General features: G+C 35.6%; 1 protein-coding gene across 1 annotated transcript; it reads left to right on the forward strand.

The window, feature by feature from the left end:
* Positions 1-454: 454 nt before the first annotated feature.
* Positions 455-793, forward strand: RB195_025728 (uncharacterized protein; the record flags this gene model as incomplete). Its single annotated transcript, XM_064213993.1, has 1 exon — positions 455-793. One exon carries the CDS (start codon positions 455-457, stop codon positions 791-793), a length of 339 nt encoding a protein of 112 aa, XP_064069874.1.
* Between the last annotated feature and the right edge of the window lie 12,044 nt (positions 794-12,837).

The raw sequence follows: 12,837 nt of genomic DNA on the forward strand, positions 1-12,837 counted from the left end.
ACAAATTCAGGTGGTTCAACTTACTGGATTTTTCATCCGCTGAATGAGAAACTAGGAAGGCTCAGTGATTTCTAGAGTCATTGGCGAGTATGAATGAAGGGAATAATGTCGTTTAGAAAATCTCTATGATCAATCAATATGTTTAATTAACAATACGATGTTATGGAAAATACCAACAAAACAAAGATTGAAAAGACGATGTAGCTTCGATTCGAGAAGCTGAATTCCGTTAGAAATTGTATCGAATTATGATTATAGCAATAACATTGCAGAATCACGAAGAACACAAAGAAGATTTGGGATCCGTAATACTACGAAAATCATGGATTGGAGAGCCCAAACAATTCGATCTCAGTTGTAAAGAGAACAATAACTGAGATATGAAATTTGAGACGACGACAAGTATGCAATGCTCGCAGTGTAAGGATAGCGAGAACAGTTGTGGTGTTCGTGGATGTGTGGAGTCGTTGTGGTTCAATGCCGAGAAGTTCGAGAGAGGTTGAAGATTGATCATTCGAGGATAGGAAAGCGCGTGCAGGAGAGATCCGATAGCGAGCCAGGAGGGTCACAAATGCTCTCGTCTCAATCCGGACGGACGGATGGACGGACGGGACATGGTTCTGCTGGCCAAAAGGGACGGGACAGCCGTGCCGTTGCTCGCAACCGACACAACTGTTCGGTTAGCCGTCAAGACCTCTACAGCGCCAACCTCTATCCCGCTATCGCCATAATCCTGGATAATGAACATACACAGCGTAAATCAACGACAACCGCATTGACAATAACATTCTAAACACTTATTCAGTAAAGAAATTCGTTCCAGTAATAGTTTACAACGGTATTTGTCGGTAGTGTTGCTTGTTCGTTTTTAAGCACACAAAATCTCGGACACGTAAGCAGAGTTAATTAATAGCCTATTTGTTAGCCAGGAAATCCGTTAAAAAACAGTGAAAATCCAGCGAAATCGCCCAAGAATATTTCCGGCACTTCGGATTGTTATGAGTTCCGACTGTGGTACACTATCATTCGTGTGCGAGTTTCCCAGATTTTTTAACAAACAAATTTGTCCGTTCTGGATTTAATTGATCATTCAAACTTCGAGAAAAATAGATTCTTCTATTACAACGTTCTGCACATGGAAAACAGATAACGTACGGGAGTTCTTGTTTTGCGTTGAGAAGAGAAATGATCTGAGAAATATTCCGCCACAAAAATGTATGAAAACAACACCATCCGTGTTTTAGAATGCATAAGATAAACTGCAGTCCGTCCTCTCTATTCTTTCGTATATTTATAGCATATCCCTCAGCGTACACAAACAAAGAAGTGAGAAATTTCACTCTCAGATTTGTTCATTCAGGATTCTCGAAGACTTTCACTTTCCATACAAACTATCCTACTTGACAGATGGAATAGTAAGCAAATAAGCTAAATGTGGATAAATAAACAAATAAACAAATTGAATAACATAAGAGTTCAAACTCCATCGTAGTTTATCCGCATAGTTTTCAGGATGTAGGTGATAATGCTTATTCGTAAGTGTTGCAAAAAGGTGTGTTGTAAGAAAATGAACGCGAAAACGTTTTAGCGGCATAAAAAATATTTGAATGACCAAAAATTTGGTGAAAATATCCTTGAAATTCTACATATTTCGAGAGTCTTCATCATTAAAGTGAAGAATAACTGCAACATTATAGAAAAATCCCGACAACATCCTAATATTCTCTATGAATCAAATATTAATAAATGACAAAGTCGAACGTGTGAACAGACTCGGCTTCCAGGATCAAAGGGGACATGTTATCTTGGAAAGACCACCTGATTCCTAGTGCAATCCTTGGGGTATGTGATGGATTTTCTTTCAAATCGTTAGATGATGCTACCGAAGAGAATAAGATTGCACAGTTTAGAATACAGAATATCTACTATTTTTTATTACTCGTATACTTTGAAAAACAATGAAATATTTAGATGTATGTATTTATATATAAATGAGCAGCACTACACTATTTCACGATAGTGTTGTGTCAGTACAACCGGTACGAAATAAAAATAGCGTAATTTTGAAGGTTTGAGTTCGAAAATAACACATTACCCGAAGTGTTAGTTGAAGGAAATCCGTTTGTTTAATATTTTGAAAAAAAAAATTCAAAAAGTGGATGAAAAATGAAGATGCGGTGAAGAATGTATGAGATAGGAGTGAGCAACAGCGACATGTGTCAGCTATCGCTCGGAATGAAAAAGGTGGCTACGCTGTCGTGTAATTGACTGCCTTTATGTAACTTTGACATCTTTGAAATCCGTGAAAACACATGAATCCTTATATTTCCGTTTAAAAATAAAATACTAGTGAATAACGTGAATTCTTTTTTTTTCACCAGCAGAAACACTAATTGAATGTGCTTCGTGTACCTCATAAATTAAGAGGACATCTATCATAAGCGAAAATTCTCTTCTCATCCTTCGGAAGCTTTGAAAGTGTTTGAGGATTAGGTTGAACACTTACAGCATTAACTGCTAATTCCAGCTAGCCGCTACCGTAAATAGTCAGTAACAAAACAACTAACGGATCACTAAGATCCAGGAATGTTTGTTTTAAGGACGCTTAACAGGGCATAAACGATGTGCAAACGAGGTTGTTTAAACGTTCTTATGCATTTGTCATGAGATCAGAAAGATTGTAAACAGTTTTCACAAAAAATAACGGGATCGAGAATCCTAAAAAATGGATTCCACGATGAAATTCTTTATTTATTTGTATGAACACATTTGAAAGTGGGCACAAATAAAATCAGGGTAAGTCGTGAACGACTGCAATTATCCATGTTTTTGCTAATATAAAGATGACGTTTATCAAAGGAAATCCACCAATGATCGAAAATTATCCACTGATTTTTTTAAAATTCATTTTGTTTGCTTATTTGCTATTATTAGGATAATCGGGCACCTACACACTGCTTTCACCATGATTCGATGAAAGGAACGAATCTAGGTGAAGTGAAATTGCTACGAAAATCTAAGAAAGTATAAAATTAACCAAATTTTAAAATTGTTCACGTGCACAGGAGTCTACAGGCTTACGGATACTTGTCCTAAAGCAGGAATGATGAGAAAACGAAGCTGATAAAGCCAAAAATTTTTGCTCGCGTTGACCCGCCGCCGACGAGACAAACAGGAAACAAAGGAAGTAATGGAATTGACTGGTCCGTGGTTGTTGTCGAACATCATTAGAAGAAACAACGAATAGCTTGCACTTGCTATAATTCGCCTCTTTTAACTGGAGAATGAGGAGCGTTCAGTGTAAAAAGCTTTTAAGTCATAAATCACATTAGCGGGTAGTAAATTTGATTTTTGAAAAAAAAGACCATTTGGAGAAGCACTCGAAAAAGCGATATAATCTAAGTGTAATTCTTACTAATTGCTTTTCGGCTAAGGATGAGGAGTGAAAGTAGAAAAAGTGAAAGAGAGATGAGAAGTAAGATATAAAAAAAGAGAAAGAGAGAGAGTGAAGTGAAGGGAATGAGAGCGAAAGATGGGGGGAATGTTATGCGCGATATATTTCACAATTTCCTATGACAATTTATGACAATTTTGGAAGTTTGAAATATTAAACTCCTACGAGAACTCGTTAATACTACTCTTAGCTCCGAGCTAAGGGCAATATGAACGAATTAACATAATATTTTAACCTGAAACTAATCCTGAGACCACGTCTAATGCCCGATACTTGCACATTCCTATGGATATTTTCTCATCCAAACTTTAAAGCAGCAAATTAAACATTGATGGAAAAACAGTGTTGGGAACGAAGACTGGAATAATCGTTTGGCCCGTCTCTTTCAATTTTAGAGTAGATCATTGCGGTGATTCCAGGAAAACGGAATACTGATATGTTCAGGACAATAACAAGAATTACTTGTAGCAGGTTTTAGTTGGGGAATTTCTCGAAATTCTCGGCAACTTAAAAAGAAACCCGACCATTTTTGAAGAGAATGATTTGCACATGTAAAAATATGTACTAATGTAAAAAAAAATAAATGTTATGACTGGTTCTTTTAATAGCCCAATTACGACCAAATGCGAATTTTCGGCTGCACAAAAATTATTATTATTACAAATTACTAAGTTGTTATTAAATTATCAAAAATCCATTCGTTTATATTACTTATTTGTTCATTACATAGCTGCTTGCGTACGGCAACAAATAAAGGAAAGAAATTACGGCATGGCAGCACATAAAGAAATTAAGTACCTATTTGAATTAGTTTTAAAATAACGAAGTTTCACAAAAAAAATCCCTACTTTTGCTTAATTTAATGTCTTCGGATGTGGATCTAATTGTGAAGAAATGTAATCTAACTATGATTGTACCTAAAACCACCTAAATCTGATAAAAAACCAAGTAAGAATAAGAGCGAGAAACTTTTGAATAACATCAAAAGAAAGGCGTCAAGCTTCTAAGACTGGAGTAATATGTCGAATTAGCGGTCACGCTTGCCATGGATTTGCATAATACGCTTTGGCAGAATACCCGCTGGGATAGTGATTGCTGACCGCACACGTCGTCTTAGCTGACCAACTAACTCAATAAGCAAGGTCCCATTGGCGCAACCGCAATTACCAAACACCCTCAAATAGTTCAGCTGTAGTGAGTTTAGTCAATGAGGAAGTCTTATTCGACTTGGTCCACTGCATGAAGCAGGATCCAGAATTCCCAAGTGACAAACTGAGATTCTCGTTGAATCTGGTAACTAACTGCCCTAAAAATAATGTCAGTAATGAGGACAGAGATTTGTATCAGGCTACCATGAATACTTGAAACGAAATTTCTTTACTTAAAGAAGGATTCTCTAAAATAAACTATGCTCTTGTTGTCAGAAGGATTTAGTATCACAAACAACTGCGCTATCTTTCCAACCAGTTGTTATCTAACGGTCTACAAATAATCGATAGTGTATAAACCAAAAGATTCGTGAATGTAAATGACATACCTAGTGATTATAGAAGAAATATGTATATCCATTATTTGGCTTCAGGTGCATGTTCAAATATGCACAAAAAAAAGAAGAAAAAAGGAGAGGAGTTTGAAAGGAGAATTGGAAATTGAATTGAAAGAAAAGATAAGAATTTTGTCTGTCCTCAACAGTTTGGAAAAAAAGAACAAAAGACCCAAGTAATTTTTTTTTCAAATGGAAAGCACGAAACTGTGAAATTCAACTTTGGATTTCATGAATACGTTGGAGAAATTAAGCATTCCCTAGCATTTTTTTAAAGAAAAAGCCAAAAACATTAGTAATAAGTGATAATGAAGATAAAAGAAATAAGACACGAAAAAAAAAACAAAAAATGATTTTCAAACAAATTAATTGCTCCTAAGATGATCTATCCAAATGTTTAACGAGAAGATTGAGATGTTGCGGCCAGAACGACATCAGAGACGGAGAATTTTTTTCTGGACAATGGAGATCCAGGTGATATGCATTGTATATTTCGAAAATGTCACCATAACAGTGAGGTTGGTGAAATTAGCCATCACTTGGCTCAATTATTCGTCAGATGAGCGGGCTGAGAGAGGGCGCGCAATCGCACTAATTGTTTGATGGGATGGCGCCCTTCCAACAATTTTGTGAACTGATTCGCACACGATGTCGTGCTAATTTTGTTGCTTTCATCAATCGAAAAAAACAGTTCTGATTCGGCAAAAATTCGACAAAAAAAGAGTTCAGAACCAAAGAATCCGCCCATCTCTGGGATCTAAAACATCATTGGTATTTAAAAAAGGCGACAAAATGACAAAATACCCTCACAGATCCAACACAAAAAGTTGTTTTGAAATTTGAGAGGAGCATAGTTTGCCAGAACATGCAATCCAGAAATAGTATCATTAGGACAACATGTGTTGATCATAGCGATTACTTGGGCGACGATTGAGTGCAGTGCAATGAAAGCGCCTAATTGTTCGCGAGTTTATAAAAGCGTTCCGGGACCAACCAAGGATTTCCTATTCACAAATCAATTATTGTATAGATCGTATATTATATTATATCCAGGAAATATCCCAACAGCTAATTTCTATTATTACGATTAAAAAAAGAAGATTTTAAGAGTACCGTTTTTTTCTAAACATCTGGATATATTCTATTCTGAGATATATACTTACATCAAAAGAACAAGAGATAAACTTTTCGATAAGATTGCCATTGTTAGCTTGATTTCCTTATCGGATTAGAGTATGAATTCACTCATTGGACAAAAATGAGTAATTGACTATTAAGATTTATTATGAGCATAAATCGAAGCAAAACGATGTGGACTTTATTCTGGACTATTCTCCTACACCAAAACAATAATATCCTGAAAACACTGTAAAGTTTACACTATGATAGTCCATCACGATGAATGGCCCGCGGTCAAGACTATTGTCCGGTAGCTGAAGTTTGCCGAGAATAAAACGAGCCGAGCTGGGCAATGACAAATGGCAGAAAAATTTTTCTTCTGTTCCGTCTGAGAAACACTTTGCCAGATCGACATATGTTCAATTTTAAACCAAGAGAAAATTGCTATCGCTACTTTACAAAGTAGCTATTGAGTACTTGCAAAGCATAGCAAGTTATCAGGACATCCAGGGGATATTTCGCTCCTTTTTTTATTATTTACGTGTTTACATGCTCGAGTATGTAGGATGTTAAAACAACAAAGAGAATTGTAGCGTCTTCGTACCTAAAACCTTAAATGTTTACTCATACGTAGATTTGGGTCTCACCAAGGTAGAGAACTTATGTAGTTTGCTCACAAAAATACGAAACACTTAGAAAGTGGGACTTCATCGGATCTTATGCAAAACACCTTGCAAATGCAGCTTTATATTACTGTTTTAGCATTGAAATTTATTAAAAGTAAAAATCACCGTCAACATGTCTTCCTACATTATATTTATTCAATTATTAAACGTCATTGTTTCGAATATATTTATTCTACTCTGTTAACGAAATTATTACGAAAAAAGAAAGAATTTCGAAATCATGCTACTAACCACATGGATATGAAAACTATCCATAAACAAATGGAAAAACGTCTTTCTCTATACTTCAAATAAGCATTATTTTAAACAAAGAAGTGTCAGAATCGAAGCAAAATGTGTTTAATCAGGAGTTTTTGGTGTGATAAGAAAACATCTGCAGAAACTTCAAACTTGCTTTATATATTTATATACAAAACATGTTTCTGTAGATGTTTTACATATATATATATTATTTTATATATTTGTATTATAAAGCTAAATGTGACTTTTCTTCTGGAAGTGTATAAGTTTTAGACCAGTAAAAATAGTCGGTTATTTTTTTTTAAAGAAACTTTCCACAGTTTTAATTGGCCACCAATAAAACTGCCGTTTAGGGCAAGAACTCGATTTTATTGATATATCCGTTATTATTCGATTTTAGACGTAGAGTCATTGAAACTTTTTTCGTTTAAGTTTCTTAATACTATTTTTATAAGAATAACAATCAATTTGCCCAAAAATATCGATTTGGTTGGTTGTGGTTTATTAATTTTTCCATTTTTTAGGCCCATTAAAAGGATACCAATGGGTGAACCAATGGTTTTTCTAAATTACACTTATTATAATCATTTTATTACAAAATATCTACTCTAACATGGGCAGCGCTGAAAAAAGTAAGAAATTTCCGTGGAGTTTTTTTTTGAAGAAATCTCGTTCCCGAGGGAAATCTGATACATGCCATTTACATTTAAATAAATATTCCCCTGTTTCCAGTTTTACATAGACGCCCAAGGGGCCGCTACGTTTTGCAGGTGAGCTCATCATCTCGAGCGTTAGTTTTCTGATCATCATCGGTAAAGGAGTGCCCTTTTTCTTCAATTTGAGTTAAATTGCTTGAATAAATATAAGCTAACAAGAGATCTTTGTGACAACATCGGTATCTTTGCAGTGCGTAGATTACTGCAAAAATTTTTCCCAGTACAGATTGTAAAGCAACTGCCCGGCAGCCTACGAGTGAAAAATGCAAGAAGATAAAAATAGAGAAGTACAAAGTGTACAAGTATTTCAGAGAAGTTAGGCATCGTCAATTTTCTAGTTTGTCCGGAAAATCAGTCTCAGAAAAACAACACTGTCGTGGCCGAGAGATCCGAGAAAGATAAAATTGTTAACAGTGTTAAGTCGTTATGCACCATGCTTATATAAGTCAATTCCTACTTAGTCTAAACACTTAGGTTCAGCTCAGGAAGAAAATTCAGCAGCGTTACTAAATATCCTGTGAACGAAAGAATTTGCCTGTGTGCAAGAAATAACTCTCCTCTAACATTGACTGTGTCTCAGGTGGGATTGGGTCCCATACAGAAAGAAGTGTTGCACTTCCTTTTTTTGGTTAGTTTTCCTTTAAAGGCATCACCCCACGAATTTGAGGTGGTGCAGATTTCAGGTGGAGTATTACAGTCGTATACGGGATGGGAGACTATGGAGAGGGGGGTGGCTCCGTCGATTTCTTCCTAATTCCCGTAAAAAACGGCCCGGAAGATGCGGCGCCGCACAAGGCTGGCGCTCCAGTCGAACTCCCTGTAGAAAATAGTGCGCCAGTACGCCTGAAGCCGTATCTTCCGGGCCGTTTTTTACGGCAATTAGGAAGAAATGGACGGAATCAGCCTCCTCTCCATAGTCTCGCATCCTGTATACGAATACTCCACCTGAAATCCGTACCACCTCAGATTCGTGAAGTGATGGAATGGATGTGCCCCTTTTGAAAAAAGTTTTGTTTTGAAAAAAGTTAATTGAGTAAATTTTCCTTCTCTCATGTTCAGTATCCATGAAACTATGATGCTTCCCACATTTCGCACGCAACCGGACCTTCTCGCGTGTAAAATTTCGAAATTTGTGAGCAACTGGTGAGGATTTCGGCTGATGTGGTTGTGGTTCTTGTGAATTCGTTCGGTTACTGAGGATTCAGATCCTGTGAACTCCATAAATGAGATCCATAGACGGGAACTTTAAATGAACTGTCGCTGTGGAATTTCATTATATCCAGTCAACCCTCATACATTGTTAGAATCCTAGTAGTAATAACGAATCCATGCGAAAGTTTCTACATCAAACTCCACAATAGTCAGATTTGAATTTAAGCTTTATAACAGTATCAAAAGCAAGCGAATAAAAGAAGTCGTGGATTGGTTTGTTGGGCGGTACAGATTGAAATAATACCTAATAGCAATTCTTTTCAAACAATTTTCCATTGTATTTGAACTAGTAAAAAATAAAAATGGAAAGCATCTGGCGTAAAAAATATAATTGTCGTTGAATGAGTGAAAAAAATAATGCTAAATCTACCTTTGAGAATAATCTAACTTATGTTGTGCTTTAGAGTATAATTTACACCATGTGTAAAAAATAATAAATCGCAAACCTCAAAAGTAAAATACCAAATCATTGAGGGAAATTTAAAGCGTTTAAAGAATAGATTAGCTGACTATCAAACAACTTTTGTTCGATGAAGAGATCGAACCACAGTATCACATCAAATGCAGATAAACTTTCTAAATAATGAACTTTCTTGTTTTATTAAAATATTTCCGATAACAAAACAAATGAGATAAAACATTGGGATAGGGATTATATAGTATTATAGTGACAAAAATATAAGTACTATAATATAAATTGTATGATATGATGCAGGACAAAATAGTTCCAAATATGATGGAAAATATAATCTGGGATCATAATTTAAAATAAGCGGCAACAAGTTTGTTGATTTACATGAATTCAGTTGAATTTGATGATCCACCGGAATTCTACGCATGAAATCCTAGAAATTTCTCCAGATAGCTTCTCCTTAAACGTTCTAGCCACGATTACACGCGAGAATTGGTCGTAATTCATCGTTAATAGTGCATTTCAGTGGATACCACCAACGTGTGCTATTACCTCGTAGTTTCCGTTGAATAATCGAACCACTGCCATAAGTGTTCACTCTAATAAGTGAAATTTCCCAAATAAAAAATGAGAATTTTGAATTTGTGGAAGAATTGTGCTGTAGTATGCTAGAACAACATACAGACAACACAACTGCTACGTCAAATTGTGCACAAGTAACAGTTACGACATACATATTTGTGGGACCAGTTTTCGCCCTCACCAGAGGAAAAACGGCGAGAATTCGGGAATCACCTAAATGTTCTAAGAAACACCCAAGTGGCTTTTCTGGTGTCACAATTATTTCCAGCCATATACTTTAACTTTTTGTCATTCTCCCAACAACGGCACCAACGTGTAGAAAAAAATCCAAACGCGTAATTACTCTTTTAAGTAAAATATATGGTAAATATACATACGATGTACAAAATTCGGCTTCAAAAATTAGGACCAAAACTGAAAGAAGTCACTCTTTCGAAACTCGGAGTGTGAGCAGCGGGAGAATATCGCAGAAACAACGATCGCATATGCATATCCACGTATGAAACAGAAAAAAATAATAGCGAAACGAAGCAAGGAGGGTAAGAAAAGGAAAGAAAACCTATTTCAGCGAAATTCCAATCATATTTCGGTTTTAGAGATTTTAGCAAGAAAAAACAAAAATGTTTCTTCGAAATTTTTCAAATAAGAATTTCAAATAACAATCAAGCAATACATATTTCCATCCTATTTTTCAAATCTCTTTGGAATTTTCGTATTAAATCAAGTCGTGATATTCTTTGAACTAAGAGAAATTCTGGTTATTATAGAGTTATTTTTATGTTATTCCTGGATTTTTTCATCTTTCAAAAAGGCTTTCACTTTTTTTTCACTTGGCCTTTTATTTTTGTTCTGGATTATTTTAGTTCTGAAGTACGATTTTCTCTTACCAACTTACATAGTTTCTTCGCTCGCAATATTCCGAATTCCGATTGTTTACGAAAAGTTCATGCAAACAGAAAATAATGAAGAAATGTCCGAAGTACTTCCAGGAAGAGTATTTGATGGGGATATTGAGATTTTCAGATTTGCAAAGCAAATAAGGAATGAGGGCAAGCGGTGAGTCGGTGAAGAAAGCTGTTAGGATGCGCATGCATAATCGATCTACTCACCTTGCTCATCACTCAGGTTATCCGAGAGTAGATGTTATCGTATGAAAAAAACGGAGTTGTTTCTTTTCATGGAGGTCATCATTACCTTCCTGGAAAGGAAATAAGCCATCACCAACGAAAATTGTAGCATACTTGACCATACACAAGCTATTAATCTTCACCACTAATTGTTAGCTGATTAGAATTTCAAAGGAAATCTCTAGAAACTTTCCTTGCCTGGGCTTGCGATTTTAAAACGAAATAAAAATTGGATAAATATTTCAAGTCAAAAGAAGAGTAAATCTTTTTCTAATTTCGTTCATCTTTATTTCAAGGGTTCAAATATGCTGTGAGAAATACGAGACTAGATGAGAGCAGTAGGAAAACGACCGTATAGTTATTTATTTAATTATCTACAAGTTCCTTTACGATGAGAAATACTACTAAATGGAGCACATGTATGGTTTTTGTAGGGTTTCTACGTGGTGCTTCCGAAATGGTGCATTTTGTGGAGAAATGTTATTCTGAATTACATACAACTTACGTGACATTGCACGGCATTTTAATCTATAAGATCTAAAATAGTACACACAAATTCCCATGCTCTACTTTGAATAAACCTCCGAATGAGATTTACTCCAGAAATTACTCGGAAGCAAATGTTTTTTTACCGATCACTCATCGTTAAATTGTCGTGTTCAATTTCAATGTCAACGGTATCTCTAAAGAAGTGGTTCGTAGTTTTTAGTTCTTATAATTAGCTTTAAAGATGGGATCGTTAAGAGAACCAGCTACGACCGGCTTTAACGCGTTCCATAGCGAATAGTAACAGTTTTTTAAAAGAAAAGAATCCTCTTTCTCGTCTTCAAGAGCGACAGTAATAGGAGTAGAAAGAACAGATCATTGAGAACGTTCCTAAATAAGGTGTAGACCGTGTCTCAAAAAGAAAACTACACTTTACAATTCTATGAGATGAGATTTTTTTCGAAGGAATAAATTTGATGAAACAATGTGGATTTTTTGAACTGATAACTGATCCCGTAGTGTACCTACTATAATGAAACATTCCAGAAATTTGCAAAAGATCTTATAGAATTGACAGAGATAAATAAGCAGGGCGTTAATAACCGAGTTGATTTTTGCGAAGATGCTGCTTGTGAAATCAAATGTGCGTCTGCGAAGCGTTCGTCCCCAGGGATGAAAACTCGAAACCCGAGCGCTTGGTCTGACTGATGACCGCTGTATCCATATTCGCCAATGCGACTAATAATTTTTCCGCTCATTATTTTGATCTTTGCCCTTGAATCCAACGCTTCACTTCTGCCCATTAACTGTTGTCTATTCTAAGATGTTCATCGAGTTTCTAATAATAAATTATATTTCTCTGATTAATATTACAATGACATACAGAGAGACATTAGTTCCATCCAGAGGTTAAATACCACGGAAACGATTGCTTTAGGCATCAGAGCAAACACTAACATAGGAAGGATATTTATTAGAGTGTTTTTCCAAAAATAACTACTACATCTCCAACCATGACGTGATGCAAGAATTAATTTAACAATTTAATTAAATTTAATTTGAATAAGCGTTTTCGGAAGCGTCTTCCTTAGTCCATATGGTGAAAAGCGGGATTTGGGTGAAAGTTTCTGAAAAAACCTTATTTTCGCTCAAAATTCTAAATGCTGCTGGTACCTATAGTTCGTTGCAAAAAAAAACCTTTCTTTTTCTGTTATACGGTAAATATTATTTACCAACTGCGGCATTATTAACTTTCACTAA

Source organism: Necator americanus, chromosome X (genome assembly GCF_031761385.1).
Source record: "Necator americanus strain Aroian chromosome X, whole genome shotgun sequence".
NCBI lineage: Eukaryota > Metazoa > Nematoda > Chromadorea > Rhabditida > Ancylostomatidae > Necator > Necator americanus.